Source organism: Ovis aries, chromosome 5, assembly GCF_016772045.2.
Source record: "Ovis aries strain OAR_USU_Benz2616 breed Rambouillet chromosome 5, ARS-UI_Ramb_v3.0, whole genome shotgun sequence".
Taxonomy (NCBI): Eukaryota; Metazoa; Chordata; class Mammalia; order Artiodactyla; family Bovidae; genus Ovis; species Ovis aries.
The window spans coordinates 47,251,907-47,273,472 of NC_056058.1; the positions used below are offsets into that span (position 1 = coordinate 47,251,907).

Below are 21,566 nucleotides of genomic sequence, written 5' to 3' on the forward strand. Positions count from 1 at the left end.
ATCCTACACATAGAAATATATAGAAAGAAAATAACAATATACTATTCAAGAAATACCACCTACAAGACTTCTCTGGAGGCACAGTGGATAAAAACCCACCTGCCAGTGCAGGGGACACAGGTTTGATCCCTAGGTCCAGAAGACCCCACATGCCAAGGAGCAATTGAGCTTGTGCGCCACAACTACTGAGCCTGCACTCTGGAATCCTCAAGCCACAACTACTGGAGCCTGCACGCCTAGAACAAGGCGAAGCCACCAAAATGAGAAGCCCCCACTCTCCGCAATTAGAGAAAACCCACACAAAGCAACAATGACCCAGTGCAGCTGAAACTAAATAAGATACCACCTGCAAAGATAGCAATAAATAGAATAAATGCTGAGGATAAAAATGGTATCTGTATTCATGCTTTAATCTTCTTTAAACAATGCCATGAACAGAACACTGAAAACCTTGTTTCCCCAATCATTCAAGAAAAGCTGAGTAAGACAGTCCTGACTACATAATGCAATACTTTTAAATATTACAAACTCTGACCTGTAGTAGAACAGTTCATATTATAAGACCACTTTCCCCCTCTAACAATCTCATTCCATAAATGATTAGTTACCATGCAGAACAAATCCTAAGTTTCACACTCCCACTCACATACTCTAAGAACACAACAAAGGCTAGAGTTTTCTTATCTTTCAGAGTTTATTGTGTACATACACATTTCACAGGTTTTTGTTTTTAAAGTCTGTACACTTCACAAGACAGTACAAACTAGCTACAATCTGCTAGCAACACATCAGGATATTAACACAGACCATGATTTTTGCCCTAAAACAGGCAATTGTGCTACTCCAACTCTCTGAGAGAGATTTTCCCAGTATGTCATGTGGCCCAGGCACCTCCTCTTCTGTAACTTCAACTTCTGAAACTGGGCCACAAGCCCAAGCGTTATCTTTACTTCTGTTTCAGGTTCAGCTCAATGCAGATACTCTGAGGCTTCACTTTTTCATCTTCATATCTGCTTCAATGGCACAGCGGCGCCCCCTGGTTCCCCCATCCTAGATGACAGGCAGATAAAGAAAGGGAGTGTGAATGAGTTACCTATGATGTAAGAGAGGTGCAACAAGAATGCTGGGGATTTGGTTTTAGGAGGAAAGAGGGAGGAGAATCAACAGAAAAATCCAGGGAATGAGGGGCATTTATCTGTCCTTCCACAGAGCGGGCTAAAAAGCACTTTTGAGTAGTGTGTGAGAAGAAATAAAGGACAGAGTACCTTGCTCCTGCCCTGGGGTCCCACAGAATGACTGAGTCATCCCACCCAGGCCCCAAATGATGTGCAAAGGAACAAGAGTAAAAGATGGGTGTGAGAGCCAGAAAGGGCAGTGGATAGTGAGATTCTTGGCTAACATACCTGTCCAGCTGTTGATCCCTATAAGAAAGGCCTTTCCTGCAGACTGACCCTGGCACTAGTTCCCTAGCACCTCCTGAGTTGTTTTCCATGAGATCAGGACAATCAGAAAGCTTCTTTCCATCTGCTGCTCTCTCCCTGCAGCCCAGCTCCTTCCTCTTGTGCAATACTTTGCTGTCTTCAATAGATAAAAGATTCTATTAACCAGCCTTGCAACAACCAGTCAATTGGTTCGGGACACAGTCACTGTTGCAGGCCAGTAAGAAAGAATGGAGACTACAGTGTTCTGTCTGTTGTACAGGCTGAGGCCTGTAGGTAAGATGAGCTAGTGAACACTTCAGCTGCGCCAGGCCATTTTTACATTTCTAATATGCAAGGACTTCTTAGAGCTCATGAACACAAGCTGCCTCTGAGACAACATTAAGTATAAAAATAACACCCTTGCATTTGTAGAACATTTTAATTTTTTTTTTCAAGCCAGTTTCACACCTATTATTTCATTTTATCCTCACAACATCCCTGTGAGGTAGGCTGGACAGGTACCTCATAATATTATCTCCATCACACAGATAAGGAAAACAAAGCTCCATGAAAAAATTCAGTGAGTTTTAAAATCATATGGTTTTCTAGGCTGATATCCCTTCATTATATCATGAATCAGTGCCTCGTAATGAACACAGTCAAAGGTTTGTTCAAATCAGAGAGGAAAAGAAAGAAGCCTTTAGGTTAGCTTTATTAAGTTTATCTCTAATTCCACCAGCCACTACTAAAGGTAGGGGTCATTGTTACTGAGATCTTTATCTTAAATTTTACTGGATGTTTATGTATCAGGCATCACTCTTGCAACTTATTATTAGAGGAAAAGAAAAAAAAAAAAACCCATGCGCAGAGTTATCTTTTTAAATGCCAGTTAGCAGCTGCTGCTCTGAGCAATCTTCTATTTATTAAAAAAAAAAAGGACTATCAAAAGGTGAAGTCAAGAAATGAGGAGCACGTGCATCCTAGATCCTTACCAAGAATACCTCATTTCAGCTTAGTGAAGTCTTGAAACAGTCCCTACCCAGCCCACACACACACACATGCAGAAAGACAGGAATGCAGAAGAGGCAGTTTCTTATTTGATGACTTGAATAAACAAAAGTCTGAGACATTGCCACAGTCTGCACGTTGGATTTCCCTCTGCCACCCACCCCCAGCAAGAGCTGAGAATCTTTGTGGCAACACCACCCCTTGCAGCATTCAATACTTACAAAGAGAGAGAGAAGGAAGGCAGGAGAGCCCATGGGGACACTGTCCTGTTAGAGGACAAACAAACACTGATCAGGTTCCACAGAAACTCTCAGCTGCAAGCAACCCAAACCTCAGGACAGAGACACAAGCACCACACACACAAAGACAAAATTTTAAAACTCAAGAATAAGAGGAAAGAGATCCAAAAGCAATCTGGCCATTATGCCTCTGGAATAGGAACTGATGGTCCCCAAATGCTACAAGCTAAGTCATTTCTCCCAACTTGTGAGCACTCTTCCAGAGGAGATAATAATTCATTCACTCAGCCCACAATTTCTCCTATGTGACTGTGTCTTTCAGTCACAGCAGGTTTCTTCAATGTTTGATGGGAGCAAACAACTACCATTTTAAGATCTTGATGTCTGTATACCACTGGAATGTAGAAGCCTGGCAGTACCAAGTAGTAACATAAGGTTCCCTGGATGCTTCAGACTTCTATCACTGGAACACCGGCACACATGCTCTTCCTTGGTCTCCTCACCTTCTCTGAAGCATCCTGTTTGCGGGTAGAATCTCTGCCTCGAAGACTTTTAGCACTGATCCCAGACTCAGAGGTTTGCATAATCAACTGTGTGGCCAGGAATTGCTGTAGGGAGAAGAAACAGAGTTGGCCCTAGAGACCTGATCCATCAGGGAAGAACGAAGACACCTTAGGCTTTGTAAATAGGACTATGGTACCATTCTGCAAACACCATTCAAATACATCTACTAATTAGAAGTTTAGCACATTAGGTTTTAATTCTTCTTGGGTATGATAAACAATCAGAAAATGCCAAATGGCTCTAAGTTTTTGTTGTTGCTATAATACAGCATCAAAATCTCTATGCTCTAACTGTATAAAACACGGAACCATACTTAGTTATCTTACAATAACCTATAATAGAAAAGAATTTGAAAAAGAACATATATATTAGGTTGGTGCAAACGTAATTGTGGTTTCAGACCATGAATTTTAAATCATTATAACCAGGCTCAAATACATCTTTATTGATCAAAATAGGAACCATTACAATCAACATATTTTTGCCAATGAGAAATAAAGTTTATTTCTGTATCATAAAAACTCATGCTTTGGGATTCAACAAACTCTCGGAGAGCATTTTCTGCCTCCTACTGGTTGTAGAAGCATTTTCCCTACAAAAAGTTGTTGAGATGCTTGAAGAAGTGGTAATAAGTTGGCGAGAGGTCAGAAGAATATGGCAAATGAGGCAAAACTTCATAGCCCAATTCATTCGACTTTTGAAGTGGTGGTTGTGTGATCTGCGGTTGGGTGTTGTCATGGATAAGAACTGGGCCCTTTCTATTGACCAATGCCAGTTGCAGGAGTTACAATTTATGGTGCATCTCATCGATCTGCTGAGCGTACTTCTCAGATGTAATGGTTTCACAGGGATTCAGAAAGCTGTGGTGGATCAGACAGGTAGCAGACCACCAAGCAGTGACCATGACCTGTTTTTGGTGCGAGTTCAGCTTTGAGAGGTGCTTTGGAGCTTCTTCTTAGTCCAGCCACTGAGCTGGTTGTCGCCTGCTGTTGTATAAAATCCACTTTTCATCACATGCCACAATCCAATCAAGAAATGGTCTGCTGTTGTTGTGTGAAGTAAGAGAAGACAACACTTCAAAATGATTTTTTTGATTTGTGGTCAGCTCAGGAGGCACCCACTTATCAAGCTTTTTCACCTTTCCAATTTGCTTCAAATTCTTTACAACCATAGAACGGTTGACACTGAGTTCTTTGGCAACTTCTCACGTAGTTGTAAGAGAATCAGCTTCGATGATGGCTCTCAATTGGTCATTGTCAACTTTCATTGGCCAGCCACTAAGCTCATCTTCAAGGCTCTCATCTCCTTTGCAAAACTTCTTGAACCACCACTGCACTGTTTATTAGCAATTCTTGGGGCAAATGCGTTGTTGAGGTTGTAAATTGTCTCTGCTGCCTTACGACCTATTTTGAACTCAAATAAGAAAATCGCTTGAATTTGCTTTTTGTCTAACATCATTTCCATAGTCTAAAACAAATATAAAACACACGGCAAGTAATGTCATTAGCAAAAAAACAAAAAGCAAGAAACGTGCATTGAAATGATGTATAACATAACCACATTTATTTAACAAATTTAAGAATGTATTCCAATATCAAATGGCAAAGTTCAATAATGCAAAACTGCAATTACTTTTGCACCAAACTAATTATATATATATATATATATATATAACTGAATCAATCTGCTGTCCACTTGAGACTAACACAACACTATAAATTAACTATATACTTCAATTTTAAAAAATCCTTAAAAACAAATCTATATGCTCTAAGAAAGAAAATGAGAATAAAACTAGATGAACTGAAGCAACTTAAGTAATCACTAGGCACTAATCACTATCTTTCTGTAGAGACAGACAACATCCTTTTAAGCTCAATACCCAAAGGGTACCTGGTAATGCAACTACAGAATAAACGTAGGTTCCCTGCAATGAAAAGGGCTGTCTACCATGTACATACTTTATGTCACTTAAAAATATACATTCACCATTTTATAAAAATTTTATTGATATATGCCCAAGAAAGGTAGACTATTTCCTCACAACTTGTTTAGCAAACCAACATGAGAAAACCAACATAAATACAGCAAGAAGAAAATTGTAACTGTGTTCCTGATGGCTATTCCAAGTAAAAATCCCAGCACCCCTTCCCAATGTCAACATAAATCCTTCTCTTGAATAATTTAAAATACTCAGGATACTCAAAGTACCTGGATCTGCTCCAAAACATCTCGTTGCATTTCTACTGCCATATGATAAACATCGTGGTCTGAGCTATTATACATCACAGCATTCTGGAACATCAGCATAATGTCACGCTGAAATTCAGCTGTGCTGCGGATCAGTCCATTTTCAATGTTTTTCTTAATAGTTGACAAATCCATAGGCCTAAAAAACAGAGCAGGGGAAAATGGGAGCAGAGAGGGAAAGAGGACTCAATAGGATCTTTGAATATGTTATTATCACATACACTTCCTAATATATACTTTCAGTCCCAGCTGCCAGGACTCAAATATAAAGCCCTGGTGATTGCAGCCATGAAATTAAAAGACGCTTACTCCTCGGAAGAAAAGTTATGACCAACCTAGATAGCATATTCAAAAGCAGAGACATTACTTTGCTGACTAAGGTCCGTCTAGTCAAGGCTATGGTTTTTCCTGTGGTCATGTATGGATGTGAGAGTTGGACTGTGAAGAAGCCTGAGCACCAAAGAATTGATGCTTTTGAACTGTGGTGTTGGAGAAGACTCTTGAGAGTCCCTTGGAATGCAAGGAGATCCAACCAGTCCATTCTGAAGGAGATCAACCCTGGGATTTCTCTGGAAGGAATGATGCTAAAGGTGAAACTCCAGTACCTTGGCCACCTCATGCAAAGAGTTGACTCATTGGAAAAGACTTTGATGCTGGGAGGGATTGGGGGCAGGAGATGAAGGGGACGACAGAGGATGAGATGGCTGGATGGCATCACTCACTCGATGGACACGAGTCTGAGTGAACTCCGGGATTTGGTGATGGACAGGGAGGCCTGGAGTGCTGCGATTCATGGGGTCGCAAAGAGTCGGACACGACTGAGCGACTGAACTGAACTGAAAACAAGTACTTAAAACCCAAACAAGTACTTAACATAAAAACAAACAGTCAGTCAAATAAGTATTGAGAAAGGTAATAAAGGGGGTTAATTCTTTTTAGACTCAATGATCCAGTCAATGAAATAATTGGTTTAGTATTCTGTCATCCTTACATCAAATAAGACTTTTCTGTCTATAGAAAAGTCCACTAAGACTGGAAAAGTTCAGGCCAAGACAGCAGGCTGAATGAGTCATGGCTTACCTCTGTACAATGCTGTGGTAGCCAGGTGCTATGTCATCTGTAACAGGCTGGAGGAAGACATTGGCATACCTGTCCAAAAAGAATTTGGTGCCAATTACTGACTTTTCCTCCAAGAAGCTCAAGTAATGGAACTTGATCTAAAGGGCTGAAGGTTTTAAGAGCCAACGCTATCAATCATATATAAGCCTATTTAGACTTTTCTAGTTACCAAAAGAGCAGGAGGAAATGTTCCTATTAACTGGTAAAGCCCACTCACCTATGATTAGCTGCAGCTCTCCATACAAGCATGATGGCTTTCTTCCAGATTTTCTGTGCCTGAATAGCTTCCTGATCCTCACTACAGACAGAGCTGAAATAAAACAGGAGAGTCCCACTTGGTATAAGTCCAGAAAAAAAGTTCTAACTATTTATCAAATGTTTGTTCAGGCCAAGAAAGTGAAGATGAAAAAGTAAGACTAAAGAAAAGATCCTCTCCTACTTCTCACCTTCACTGCCTTGACCCCAAAGAAAGAATTGCTAATACTCACAACTGTGAAGAAGCAGGGCTGCTGGGAATGGAGTCTGCCAGTGTGTGGGACTGCAGTGTAGCATTGTGAATGCTAAAGCCATCGTCACTCTCACTCACAGGGGGTTCGTTATCCATTTCTGACAAATAGCCTTCTCCTTGATCTTCTTCCTTAGGCTCCTCTAGGCTTGCCGCTTCACTGACTCCATCTTCCTCCTCATCCTCACCTGGGGCATCCTTAGACATAGTGTGTTCCAGTCAACAAATTGAAAGGAGAGCAAAACTATCCAGCAAAGCATCATTAAACGTGATCTGTCTTTTGGGTCAGATCAGTTCTAGAAAATGGCCTCACACTATTTCCTGACTGAGCCCTCTATCACTTATACTACCATCTACTTACAGATACTGACTGATCAAGTAATTTAGAACCTGGACAAAGAATAAGACCCAGGATCTTTTTAAAAGGAAGAAAAAAAAAGCTACTTACTTAAGACTAAGCTAAGAGGCGTTCCTTCTTTCCCCTTGCTCTTGAGAGGAACTCTGACCCTGGGTACAAATTATCAAAAATAGTTTTTATTTTGTGTCTCATCTGATGGAGCAAGCTCACATCACATTACTTTAAGTCTGTTTGTTACTACTGCTTTAGTAATTCTAAAGAGAAAACTTTGGATGACTTTCTCTGTATAATATAACTAATAATCTGATTTCCTGTATGCTTTCCCTGGCTCTGGTATCCCTACTCACTCCAAATCTTCTGAATGTATCAAAGCTTCTCTGTGCATTATACACAAAGAAGGGTCTGTGTGATAGTTATAAACTCTTCCAGATAGGAAGCACATGTTGCCACAGTATTCCCACTATGCCTAACTGTCCACTGCAGCTTTTCCCCATGCAACTCCTTAACCAGTCTCATCTCAGAGAATAAAGATGTGAGTTTACTCAAATTCATTAAAAAGGTAGTGCTATAGGGAAATCTAGTCACACAGCAAGAGGAATAAAGAAAAGTCTGAAATACCTTTATCTGGCTTCCAAAAATAGTCCCTGATTCTTCTTTCAATGAGTCTGCAGAGGAGAGAAAGACTACCTGAAGATTTTTCCACCTTAGCCCTCCCGTTCCTATGGACAATAATCCCCTGCAGCTCTCCTTTCCATGCTGACCTACTCTATCTCCTCTACTTGCCCACAACCCACAATCCCTCAGAAGCCAAAGCAAATGATTTAAAGTTAGTTATAGAGTATATATGTCCTGGCTTTATTATTTATTTACCTGACATTTCAAACTTGTGCTGAGTCTCTGCCTCTAAAGGATCTTCAATGGTATTTGAGACAACATGTGATGGAGACAACATGCTTTCAGGGGATGCCTGAAGACCAAAAAAGATAAGTACCTTAAGTCCTGGTAAATTGCTATAGCTTCTACTTTATTCTTCAATGATAATGAAACTATACAAGAAATTCTAAGTCTTACCCATGAAATATGATTCTAATGGTCACCTTAATACGAACAGGATTAAGTAAATATATATAGCACTGATCATACCTACGGGCTTTGGACACCAACATGTCAGAACTCAGGAATACAACAGGAAAACCAAAGGCCCAAACTGTCCCTTCTTACATAAGGTATAACCCTCTACCCTCTCCCAACCCCCTGCCAAGCCCCTGATCTTAAATACCTCTGTCTTCACTGCTGTAAGTGGAGTCTCATCACCTTTCCTACTGGAAACATCTGCTTCAGTAATTTCTCCAGTTGCTATACTTCGGGGTTCCTCGTCTAAGTCCTGACTCCTGAGTTCTGGTGGCTCCATATTTGTGGTTGGAACAACTCCAGATACCATTTCAGCCCCTGAAATGCCTTGCTCTGGTTCTGCAGGTTCCATTTTGATCTCAACACTGGGCTCCCTGATGTCCACCAGTTCATGGATTCCTTTGCTTTCTGTGTCTTCAAAGTCTAGCCTCTCTTGCTTGACTGCCAACTCTGGTGCAGGGAGAGGTACTGGCTTATCCCGTTCCTGCTGGATAGAGTGCTCCCAGGGGCCAGGCAGTGACTGGGGATCATCATTCTCTTCACAGAATGACAGTGCTGCTTCCACTGCGGCCACATCCAGCACTTCAGGATGGTCATCTACCTGTCCCATAATACACACTGCTGAAGTCACAAAAAGAAGCCCAAGTCCCTCAATTCATTAGCACCCAATGAGATGGCCTGAATCTGAGCTTCTCTCTCCATCTCCTCCAGGTAGAAGCAACCAATGTACAGGTACCTGTCTGGTGCAAACCAGTAGGTTGGGCAGATGACTAGTATGTCAGCATCAAAGGGCTTTGATACTATAGAGGTGGAGATGGGAGGAAGGAGAGCTGTTTATGTAATCCTTACTGCAAGGAGAAGCTGAGGAGAGAAGTCTATGCAGGACCCATGAGACATTCCTCGGGGCTTTGGTAAATAGTTACCTTGTCCTCAATGATGGCAATGATGTCCCCAACAGTCTCAAAATCCAGCTCTTCACCTGTGTAAGACACCGCAATATCCATCTTCTCAGCCAGATCTAAATCTTCCTTCCCATCAATGCTGGGAGCCTTTGATCCTCCAGGGGCTTCTGCTACCCCTGACCGGAAACACTCTTCTTTGATAGAATTGATAATCATGGAGATTTCACTGCTATCCATGGAAACAGTCACAGTATGTGGATCCCCTACAGCCTCCATGGGAACACAGGTGTCAGGCTGACTCACTGAATAATAGGAAAAGAAAACCATCTTAGAAGCTTGTTATCAACTGCCCAACTGGAGATCACGGCAAAGCTCAGATGTCAAGTACCCATAAACCTAAGCTCAGTAGGTTATCTTACATCTGCCTTTATTTTCTTCTCCTCAGTTTTAACTAGAAAGGTGAGAACACATTCTCAAGCCCACTTATATGTGTACACTTAGTCCTTTTCACCAATGAATAAATGCCCACCCACTTCTTCTCATATCCTTGTTTTTGTAAGGATAAAGATAGTACATGTCTATAGAGAACAGAAGCTAATGCTCTTGGTCACCTTTCTCTAAATGAAGCTCAAAATGAAACTTTGGATCTAGTTGCTGCTCAGGGCGTGGGTCAAGGACGCACCTGGAGCTACACTCTCAGGAGTGGAGACAGCCGGAGCAGAGGATGGTGCTGGCAACGCAGGCATCATGACAATGGTAGCCTGGGATACAGATTCTACAGAGGGTGCCACAAGTTTAACTGGAGGTTCACTGGCAACAGTAGTGAAGGAAGCAAGAGGTGTGGTGAACTGTGTAGGACCAGCTTCTAAAAGCCGGGAAAGAGTGGGAGTACCTAACAGACAAAGAGGCACACAAACGAGGTAAAAAGAAAGCACATGAACAAGAAGCAAATAACAGCCACTTTAAGACTCAAACAAGGAAATTTTTAGTCTCAAAGGATGAAAGCAACTCTTCTGTTAAATAAGCTCATTATCTATATCCTTACTTTTCCAAATCTCACTTAAGATCTTCTGCCAAGTTAGGAATGACTCAAAGCACTAGAATACACAACTCATATGAAAGATGAGAGGCAATTTAAAAACAAACAAACAAACAAAAACAGTATGAGTTAATCTGTCACTTCTGCTAAAGTTAAGCATGCTATAAACCACTCAAATGTAACATCACTCAAACACCAAAATCTAACGTTTGGCATTTTATAAAACTCTTTTTTGCTTTACATTTTCTACCTCATTTAATTCTTACTACATCCTTGAGAAGTATGTATATTGCAACTAATAAAACAGAAAATTGAGACTCGAGAGTTAAAGTTACCTATCCAAGGCCACAAACCCAGGGCATGGCAGGCCTGAAACTTGTTAAGTCTAGCGTTTTAGCTCCAAATCTTGTCTCCCTATACTAGTCTCAGGTATCCCTAGCACCCTTCTGTGATTTTGCACCTTGACCATTAACTTCACTATTCTTAATACAATCTATACCATGTTCATCTAAGATATTCAGTAATTTGAAGATGAAATGGATTTATAATTTTGAGCTCCATGTGGCTTAAGAGGTAATGCAGCTCCAAGGTTGGGCTTTAAATCTAGGATTCACAGTTGCTTAATAACAAAGGCTAGAAACCAAGGGCAATCAATGCCATATTCAACATTTCTAAAACAAAGTAGATAACGGAAAAGTAGTGACTTACCTGAGGCAGCAGGGGAGGCTGCAACAGTGCTGGGTGTTTGCTGCATCTCCCCACCATGTATCATGGGAAGGACCCCGCCTACCTCCAAGAGGACACCTGTACTGTTCAGGTGGCCAGAAGCCACAGCCATTTCACTCTCATTGACCTACCAGGGAAGAACAAAGGCGAAGGCTACACTCAAGCTTTCCTTTATTACCACTTCCCAAAAAAAGCTCCAGCAGTTGGCCAAACTTCATGAAACTAAAAGTTAATATCCAAAGAAAATAATTGTAGACCCGGGGAAACTCTAATTTTCAAATGTTATGAACAAGAGTCCTCTGGAGAAGAGAACCAAAATAATTATGGTTTCAGATACCTCAGGACCCAAGGATACTATCAACTACTTGTTTTGTTTTTAAATTAACATTTAACTAGGAGATCTCTTCCTCTTTTGAACTTTTTTTCCATGTATATTTTAGGTTATATTTTAGGTCCCAGGCACTCCCTTCCAAATTACTAAATCACCACAGCTCTCAAACACCCACAGAAGTCTCCATACCAGTCTGGGGCTAGTAGGCAGGAGGCTGCCCTTCTTCAAGAGCTCTGACAGCAGAGGGGAAGGGGGTGGAGTTGCTTTCTGTCCAAGCATCTTTTTCTGGGGTGAATCATCTGTTACTGGGGTCATGGGGGCTTCTAAGGGTGCAGAGCCTGGAGGAAGGGTGTCAGGAATTCCAGGAAACGAGGTGACTGGGGTACTCGGCAAAGTCCCAGGGGTTACCTAAGAGACAACAGAGAACCTTTATCTGACTTCTCAAACTCAGGAAGGTTCCCTACTAATCTGGATGGGTTAGTGTATCTAACTATTACTGTATTAGTCCTGAGCGGAACTGCCCAGAAACCCTCAACCCCTCTTGCTCTTAATCACACCTTTCTCCCTCCCAAATTTTTCTCTTCCACCCACTCAAACCCAAAATGACCCAATCTTTCCACCCAACTTGCCTTTTATAAACTCCTTACCCACTACCAATATTGTATTTACAAAGAAGTCATCCTATATTTCAGCAAGAATTTCATAAGACCAGTACACTTACAAGTAATTCCTTAACTTAGTCTTTTACCTATTTCTAAGAACGGTTCAAAAGGCTCAATGTTTTTAGGTCCATTCTTATCCTAAAGCACAGAACATGATGAGTCTTCAGCATTCAGACCAAGAGAGGAAACAGTCTTTAAGCCAAAAGTGGTTTCCTCATTACTCAGCTCTCAGCTGGCTTATTGCCCCTTGCTGATCAATTCCTGTGGATGGAAATACACTCACCCCAGAGGCGGCCTCTTCCATAGTGGTTGCAGTCAAGTCCGCAAGTGGATAATCACCTCCAGGGGAGGCAGAATCTATAGGAGAGCGGACCATCACAGTAGGTAACCTCCGAGGGGGTGTTTTTACTGCTTGACGGGCTAGAACATAAAAAAGGATTTCTGTCTTCAAGATTAAAAAAATAAAACTAGACTCTGCTATTATACAACAAAAGACAAATAGAGATGTTGTATTACTAAAGCAGTGTTAAGAATCTAGATTAGAAAGCTTTCTTTGCAAGTTTTTAGCCTAATTTTTCCTATGAGCAAATTCGTATACCGTAAAAGTTCCTAGAGTAGGAAAGTAGTTTAAACATCCTTCAGTATCCTCTACAACAACTTGAGATTCTGCTTTAAACAAGGAAAGACCTTATTGGTTCAGAGCATGTAATCCTGGAGTTATAAATGCTTAAGTTTCCCCCCTTATCCAGTGACTGAGCTATTCTCAGTCTTTTTACAGAATCTGACTTCTAAAACCTTGTTTATGTTCAGTAGGTTATTATCAGGCTTTTGTACTTAAAAGAACACAAGGTCAAGTGAGTTCTGAATAGAGCTCACTTTCTAAGAGCTTCTTCCTGGACACAAAGGGACACTTTTATTCTGATGAAAGAGAAGATGACAAAGGAAAGTGTGCAAGTAAATTGGAATTAGTGGATTCTGTGTTAACAAATATTTTCCGCCTGCCATCAACATGCAGTACTGCACAGTCAACTGCTAGTCATTAGGTTCACCTTACCCTGATATGCTGCATCTGTAGCCTTCCTCTTCACTTCAGCCTCCTCTTCCTCCAGTTTCTTTTTCCTAAAGAGAAAATTAAGGGTTAGATCCTAGCCGACTCTAGCTCCTCCACAGTTCATAGTGCCCTCACAAGGAAATTTTTTTTTGCCAGGCTAGCTCTTTTTAGAGGAAAAGCCTAAAGGAAAAAAAAAAACACACACACACACAAACTTTATCAGCAAAATAGGGAAGTTTGAGTATACTACCTAACTACCAGTTCTTTACCTCAGCAAACTAGAGCCACTTTTAAGTTAGAACTAAGTTATGTTCTCACGTGAAATGTTCTATCACATTACCTTCTAAGACTCACCACCCCCTCCCAGCTTCCAGGCCACTCTGCAGCTGTCCCTTTCCAAAAATCTCTCAAGTCTAAAGGGGTAGCAGATGTAGGAAATAAACCAGATTACATAAGGAGTAAAGAGGGCAAAAAGAGAAGGAGTATAGATGGAAAAATAATATAACCCACATCGCAATGTCATTGCAAAGTTCATCCAATCTGCTGTCCATGTGCCCAGCTTGAATTAGTTCTGCATCTCTTTTCAGTCGTCTGTAGGATGAGAGGTGGGTAGACTAGGTTTTTCAATCTATTTAAAAATTTCTGACTAGAGTAAGGTAGCCCCATTTGTCTCTCCCAACCATTTTGCATTCTCTCTGGTATGTACCTATATTTTTCCTGGGTTTCTTTTATCACTTTCTTTAGTTCCTCAACTCGCTCAGCAGTCAGTTTCCGAACAATGACATCTTCAACAGTTTCTACCACTTCTCCCTTTTCACCCCGTTTCCGCCTATGGAAAATTTTAAAAAACACATACAGACTTGAATAAGAAGAACGTTATTTCTACTCCCACTTGCTTTCTTTGAGGCATCTTCACCACATAACCAAAGATTATTACTATTATATTTTTACAATTTTTTCATACCATAATATAAATAATTTCTTTGTTTTAAAAAAAAGCAGACTTCTACAGTAAATATTCTCCACTAAAGAGATTTGGTTCAAATGCCTGGCTCTGTACTCACTTTGGGGTCTCCGTGGTCTCTAGAAGCTCTGAGTACTGGGAAGCACAGTGCTGTGGAAAAAGTGAAAACATGATGACCAAGCCTAAAAACGGACGACTTTTTAAAATTTCAACATAATACACTAAGGTTTAGACAGGAGAGCTATATTTAAGGTATGAGTAGCTTAGGACAAATTACTTTGCAATCAAATCAGTTCAAAACAATCAACACCATAATACAGAATACAAATATGTATTTGTATAATATGTAATACAAATTCTGGCATGGAATTTGTGTATTGGGGAGAGACAAGCTAAGAGCCAATATTTAATATCTACTGAGTAGTTACCATATACATGGCACTGAACTAAATGTTTTCTAGGTATTATCTCAACAAAATCTTTTAAACAAGCTTGAATCAACTTTTATCTCTATTCTACAAATCAGAAAACTAAGGATCATGGTTCAAAGTTTTAAGTAAAATCATATTAAACTCAGATCTGTCTAATGTACAAGACTGGGTTTTTCACTCCTATGCTACACTGAAAAGAATAGTTTGTAATAGTGTGAGCATACATGGATGGATTGGCAAATACTGAGAAAAAGGAAAAGTATTCTCAACTACTCTTCATGGTACAAAAGCCTTGTGATTTAAAAGGGCAGGACCTGGTCACAGCGGTCAGAAAGACCATCACTAAAAAGTTTACAAATAATAAATGTTAGAGAGGGTATGGAGAAATGAGAACCCTTTAACACTATTGTTGGAAATGTAAATATAGAAAACAGTATAGAGGTTCCACAAAATATAAAAAATAGAATTATCATATGATCCAGTAATCCCACTCTGGGGCATATATCTAGACAAAACAATAATTTGAAAATATATATGCACCTCAATGTTCATAGCGGCACTATTTACAACAGTCAAGACATGAAAACCACCTAAATGTCCATCGACAGATGCATGGATAAAGAAAGTGAAGTGTGTATGTATGCACATAATGGAATTATTAATCATAAAAAAGAATGAAATAATGCCATTGGCAGCAACAAGGATAGAATCAGAGATCATACTAAGCAAAGTAAGTCAGAAAGAGAAAGACAAATACCATATGATATCATTTATATGTAGAATCTAAACTACAATACAAATGAACATATGTATGAAACAGAAACAGATTTCCAGATACAGAGAACAGACTTGTGGTTATCAGGGGGAGGGTGTGGAGAGGAGAAATTAACACATTGTAAATCAACTATACTTCAATAATATTTAAAAAAGAAACAAATATAAGAATAAATAAATAAGCAAGATGTTGTTGTCATTTAGTTACCAGGTTGTGTCAAACTCTTTTGTCAAACTCTGATGAACTGTAGCCCATCCAGGCTCCTCTGTCCATGGGATTTCCCAGGCAAGAATACTGGAGAGGGTTGCCATTTCCTTCTCCAGGGGATCTTCCCAACCAGGGGCCCAACCCGTATCTCCTACATTGGCAGGCAGATTCTTTACCACAGAGCAACCAGGGAAGCCCAAATGAGCAAGATACTTAAAGACAAAAAAAAAAAACAAAAACAGGGGTGGAAGGGCAGGGGGGGTGGGCAGGACCTGAAAGGGAACCCACTTTACATCCCAAAAAATGCTCTAAAAGAACATGTACTTGGGAACTTACTTTTTGAGAGAACCAGTCTGGAGGGCGGCCAGGTTCTGCAAAGGGCTTGATTGCTCTGCTAACTGATACCCTACAAAATGAGAAAAGCATCACACACTAAATAAAAAAAAAAAAAGAGAGAGAGAGAGAGAAGGTATACATCCACAGTTCAAGGTTTAGAGTACAAAATCTGGAGAAAAAACTGCTACTGGGAAACATTCTGCAATACATGACTATGGCAAAGGACACAGCTACTGAAAAGTCATTTTGGAGGGAAAGTATCATTGATAAACGGTTTCCCTACATGATGTATTTCCTGAGTAAAGTGAAGGTATGAGGACCTACACTAAGGTATCATTTCTGTTCATTTAGGAAATTTTTTCTTTGGTTCTTTTAGAAAATATCTGTCTTTTGAGAAGCAATATTCCAGACTCCCAAAAGTTATCTTTTGATCTACTAATACAGTTCTTAAGAATGTAATATATGAAAATAATTTCAACAAAAGAAGCACCAGGAAGAAGGCACGGACATCCTCCCTGCGATAACCACAAGTGTGCTGATCAGACTGATGAACAGTTAGGTTTTTCCTAAATGCCTGTAACAGCACATTTAACTTATGGTACTTCCCCTCAAGAAAATATTACACCCATAAAAGTAACTATGAAATATATGTGGTGATACAGAACATATTTATAACAGTATTTTCGGGAAAAAAAAGACAATTTTCTGCTATGATGCACTTATACGACTTTTTAAATTCTGTGTTGGGATAATGCTTTCATAGAGTTTGTTTATTAAAAAATTCACTTTAACATTGTTATGTAGACAACTATCAGCAAAAAATAAAGTCTGATTTATAACAAAGTTTCTTTAAATCAAGAAAAGCCTCCAAATCAAGATTTAAATATTTTTTTAAATGTACACAGAAGTACTAGGGAAAAAAAAGGAAAAGTATTTTATAACCTTGGACTAGGGAAGAACTTTCTAATTAAGTCACAAAATCCAGGAGCTCTAAGAGAAAACTTTTAATAAATAAACTATATTTTAGACCCTTAACGTAAAAACACTACATCAAATAAAGCCAAACAGCACACTAGTTTTTAAAAAATGTACCCCAAGATGTAGATAAATGGCTAATCTCCCTAATATATAAGGAGCTACCTTCACCCTCCCCACCCTACCAGTAAAATTAAAGAGAAAGACTAATAGTCAGAAAAATGGGAATAGACAATTTACAGAAAAGGAAATACAGGTGTCTTTTTAACAGAAGATATTTAATTTCACTCATCATAGGACAGATGCAAGTGAAAGATACAAGAACTATTTCAAAGTTTGATCTTATACTGTCAATGATCAAAAATACATAACAACACATTCTATGAGCCAAGGCACAGAAAAATAGGTATGACATATCACCAGTGGGAGTATAAACTGAAACAAATCTGAGTAGGGCAATTGAAATGCTTAACAAATTTTTTTAACTTGTATGTTCTTTGAATCAATAATTCCACTTTCAGTCTGTCTAAGATACAAATCCACAAATAACTATACAACACTATATTTCTATTAGCACATGTCCATCAACAAAGTTCTAGTTAAATAACTTATGGTATATCCATAAAACAGTATCATGCAGCTGTTTTAAAAAGACCTAGATATTCATATGAAGATATACAATGATCTATAAGGTATAATACTAAGTTGAAGGAAAAAAAAAAGGCAGCAGTGCCAAAGTAAAAGGTGCATAGTATATAACCAGTTATGTTTGAGAAAGATCTTTATTTGCTTTACACAGCAGTAAAAATTATACTATACATTGCTTGGGTGCATGAGTGCTCAGTCGTGTCCAACTCCATGGACTGTAGCTCATTAGGCTCCTCCATCCATGTAATTTTCCAGGCAAGAATACTGGAGAGGGTTGCCATTTCCTACTCCAGAGCCACTTGTGTTTAAAGAGAGAAAAGGTGGTCCAATGGTTAAGAATATGTCTGCCAATTCAGGGGACACAGGTTCAATTCCCACTCTGCAAAGATTCTACATGTCATGGGGCAACGAAGGCCCTGCCTTCAGAGCCCAGACTACAACAAAAGAAGTCACCACAACGCACACTCCAAGGAAGAGTAGCCGCCACTCGCAGCAACTAGAGAAAGCCCGTGCACAGCAACTAAGACCCAGCACAGCCAAAAATAAATAAAGGATTTTTTTTTTAAAGGAGAGAAAAAAAGAAAATATTTATTTGTTCAAGTATAAAATTTAATGGCAGAGAAACACACAAGGAACTGCTAATCCTGGGAGATAAGATATAGATGTATACCATTTTGAATTTTGAACTTTATATCTTAAGAACCTCCTCAAAACATAAACACAATTCAAAATTTCAAACTTTTACTTAAATGTTCTTAAACTAAAGAAAACTGTAATAAAATATACATATTGGATTCTATTTCAATCCAGTTTACTTGATATTAATATTTTGTATAAAAATGAATTCAGTTTATAGTTGAGTTATATTTAAGCTCAATCTGAGATTCGGCAAATAACCATGCTTTGTTTTGTCAGTGTTTACCAGCTCAAGAATAGCTGCTACCTAGAGTATTCTGGTTTTCTCTTTGAAAAGTTATTTGAAAAATACATAGAATTGTAGAAGTGTTACATGTGATCAGTAATGGTGCTTTCATAAACTCATTTGAATGGTTAAAGTAGTAGAGATAAACCCTACAAATGCAAATTTGTTTATTAAGTAATTTTAACACTTAAGACAACTAAAAGGTAACTTTAGATACGGAGAGAAAAAAAAAAGTCGGGGGCGGGGAGACCAAATGTTAAAAATGAGACTATGTCCTGGTAGAAAAAAAGATTGGAAAACACACACAGTCCTACTTTCTGGTACTTAAAAGAAACACAAATTAAAACCACAATACAATACCATTTCACACTCAGCAGTATAGCTATAATCAAAAAGACTAAATGTTTGCCAAGCATGCAGAAAAACTGGGTCCCTCATTTATTGCTGGTGGGAATGTAAAACGGTGAGGCCACTTTTTAGTTTGAAAGCAGTTCCTCAAAAAGATAAATATGAGTTATAATATGATCCATTGAGAGTCCCTTGGACTGAAAGGAAATCAAACCAGTCCACCCTAAAGGAAATCAGTCCTGAATATTCACTGGAAGGACTGATGTTGAAACTGAAACTCCAATATTTTGGCCACCTGATTTGAAGAGCTGACTCATTTGAAAAGACCTGATGCTGGGAAAGATTGAAGGCGGGAGAAGGGGACAACAGAGGATGAGATGGTTGGATGGTATCACCAACTCAATGGACATGAGTCTGAGTAAACTCCAGGAATTGGTAATGGACAGGGAAGCCTGGCGTGCTGCAGTCCATGGGGTAGCAGAGTTGGACACGACTGAGTGACTGAACTCAACTATGATCCAGCAATTCCACTCTTTCAAGAGAAATGAAAACATGCCTGCACAAAAGCTTGTACACAAATGTTCACAGCGGCATTAATATTCAGCAAAGTAAAAACCACTCAAATGTTCATCAACAAATGAACAAAATGTGGTAAACCCATACAAGGAACTACAATTTCATCAAAACAAAGAATAAAGTACTGATGCATACTCCAGCATGAACCCTGAAAGCATTATGCTAAGCCCCAGAGTACCACAAAGTATATGATTCCATCTATATGAAATGATCAGAATAAGCTATAGAGAGACAGAAAGTAGATGAGTGTTTGGTGAGGGAGGCGGAAATATTAGAGAGGCGAAGAGATTTGCAGAGTGATTCCTTAAGGGTAAGAGGTTTCTTTCAAGTGTATTTAAAATGTAAAATTAGACTCTAGCATTGGTCCTATGTAAATTATGTGAATTTAATAAATTAAATATTAATAAGTTTTAATAATTTTAATAAATTAAGTTAAATCCTGTGAATATACTGGGAATTCTGTGAATATAATTTTGTGATATGTAATTGCATCTCAAGAAGGCTGTTAACTACTGCTTAAACGTTAACTACTGGAATCCACCGGTACTTACATGAAGGGGAAAAAAAAAAAACGGTTTCTAATACCCAAGGAAGCAGATATCCTAAATACCTTACCAATTTTGATCTCCACTCCTCATGACAGAAGACGCTAAACACAGCTTCTCTCGGATGGACCATGGCTCTGTAGGGCCAGTACTCAGCAGCTTATGTTCTGAAAGATTTAGAGACAACCACTGAGGCACTAAGTCCCAAAGGGAGGATTAAAAGTCTAATACAAAAATGTCCTAACCTGTAAGGACAAAGTGAGCCACTATCACCAAATCTTGATTTTCACCTCTCTAGTAAACACCACCACTAGGATGGTGCCTATTCATTGCTTGAGAACTGCACTTGATTATCTGGCAAAACATTTTTCTGTAAATGCCATGGTTACTCTACCATATTTAAAAAAAAAAAAGTCAAGTTAATTTAGGGCAGTTCTTCCAAAAAACCCAGTTTTAAGAATGCTTTATTCCAGGAACTTCCCTGGTGGTCCAGTGGTTAAGTCTGTGCCTTTTCCCTAGAGGGGACGTGGGTCCCATGATCCTGCCAACCACCAACCTCCCAGCTCTGCCCTGGCCAAAAAAAAAAGAATGCTTTATTCCAAAGTGGACCCCAGGCCTTATTTCCCAGGATTCCGAGCGGCCAACCCCCGCTACTGCCCCGCCTCCTTCTTAGCATAAACTTGTTTACTTCTCTCAGTTACACCCATTCCCCTCAAGCTGTTAGGCCTACAAGACCTTCTCAGTCCCTGAAACAGAGGGAAATGGCTGAGATACAGGAAATGTATTTTTTCCCTAGTGGCAGAAAAAGCTCACGATTAACATGTCCCATCTCTCTGTGAGTACAGGCCTCACAAATGTTCGTCAGAAAATGACTCTTTGGGACCCCGGCCACTCCATATGGCTCACAGCATCTCTGTCCGCACGCCGGAGCCTCTAAGGCACCTTTTTTCCCTCTCACCCCGCAGAGCTGACAAACATACAAGAATTTTCTTAGGCTGCTTTTCTCAAAGCTCCGTGGCCTTGCACACCACAACTAGAGAGGAGCACTCCTCGCGGCAACTAGAGAACAGTCCACGGAAAGCGACGAAGACCCAGCGCAGCCAATAAATAAAAATTCTAAAAGCAAAAAAACTCCGCGGCCTTACTTAAGTGTAAGACTTCACGCTTCTGGGCCCTCAACCCCCAACCGCTGGCCTTAACAGCGCCGCTCGAGCCCAAGTCTCTGATGGCTCTGGGCTCTCAGGTGAATCACTGCTTCTACTCCCTAAGAGTGTGACAGATCTGTTGCCTGGCCTTGGTTCTACAAACACCTTCCACGCAAGAGCAAGGCAGATACTTACTGCCCGTTCCCGTCGCCATCTTGGCCCCGACGTCTCCAACCCCCGAAGGAAGATTTCTGGCCGAATTGAAGCCCAAGGAATTCTGGGAGATAGCGTTCCAGCGTTTATTCGCGGTGCGTCCTGGGAAATGTAGTCCCCTCTCCCCACCCTAGGATGAACCAGCGCCCCAAATCAGGTATTCTTGTGAGTTCCT

At 39.9% G+C, this 21,566-nt stretch overlaps 1 protein-coding gene across 4 annotated transcripts; it reads right to left on the reverse strand.

Annotated features, from left to right (window-relative positions):
* Positions 1-675: 675 nt before the first annotated feature.
* BRD8 (bromodomain containing 8) lies at positions 676-21,401 on the reverse strand. 4 transcript variants are annotated; one of them, XM_042250921.2, is made up of 22 exons: positions 21,374-21,401; positions 20,104-20,200; positions 16,020-16,089; positions 14,371-14,420; positions 14,013-14,135; positions 13,817-13,897; positions 13,310-13,374; positions 12,539-12,675; positions 11,783-12,001; positions 11,245-11,389; positions 10,180-10,389; positions 9,519-9,799; positions 8,744-9,196; positions 8,335-8,431; positions 8,083-8,129; positions 7,090-7,304; positions 6,819-6,911; positions 6,563-6,631; positions 5,444-5,621; positions 3,172-3,276; positions 2,651-2,695; positions 676-1,050 (listed from the first exon to the last, which is right to left on the reverse strand). In XM_042250921.2, exons 1-22 carry the CDS (start codon positions 21,390-21,392, stop codon positions 991-993), a joined length of 2,859 nt encoding a protein of 952 aa, XP_042106855.1. In that variant the 5' UTR covers positions 21,393-21,401; the 3' UTR covers positions 676-990. The 4 variants fall into 4 exon arrangements, with proteins under 4 accessions (XP_042106855.1, XP_042106857.1, XP_060271791.1 ...); XM_042250923.2 differs by lacking the exon at positions 11,783-12,001; XM_060415808.1 differs by lacking the exon at positions 11,783-12,001 and having other exon boundaries at positions 676-2,695.
* Between the last annotated feature and the right edge of the window lie 165 nt (positions 21,402-21,566).

Coding starts and splice junctions, on each gene's coding strand:
- BRD8 (XM_042250921.2), bottom strand. Junction 12,002..12,538: donor TGGAAGAGGCCGCCTCTGGG/GTGAGTGTATTT, acceptor GTTGTCTCTTAG/GTAACCCCTGGGACTTTGCC. Junction 8,130..8,334: donor GCACAAGTTTGAAATGTCAG/GTAAATAAATAA, acceptor TCTCCTCTGCAG/ACTCATTGAAAGAAGAATCA.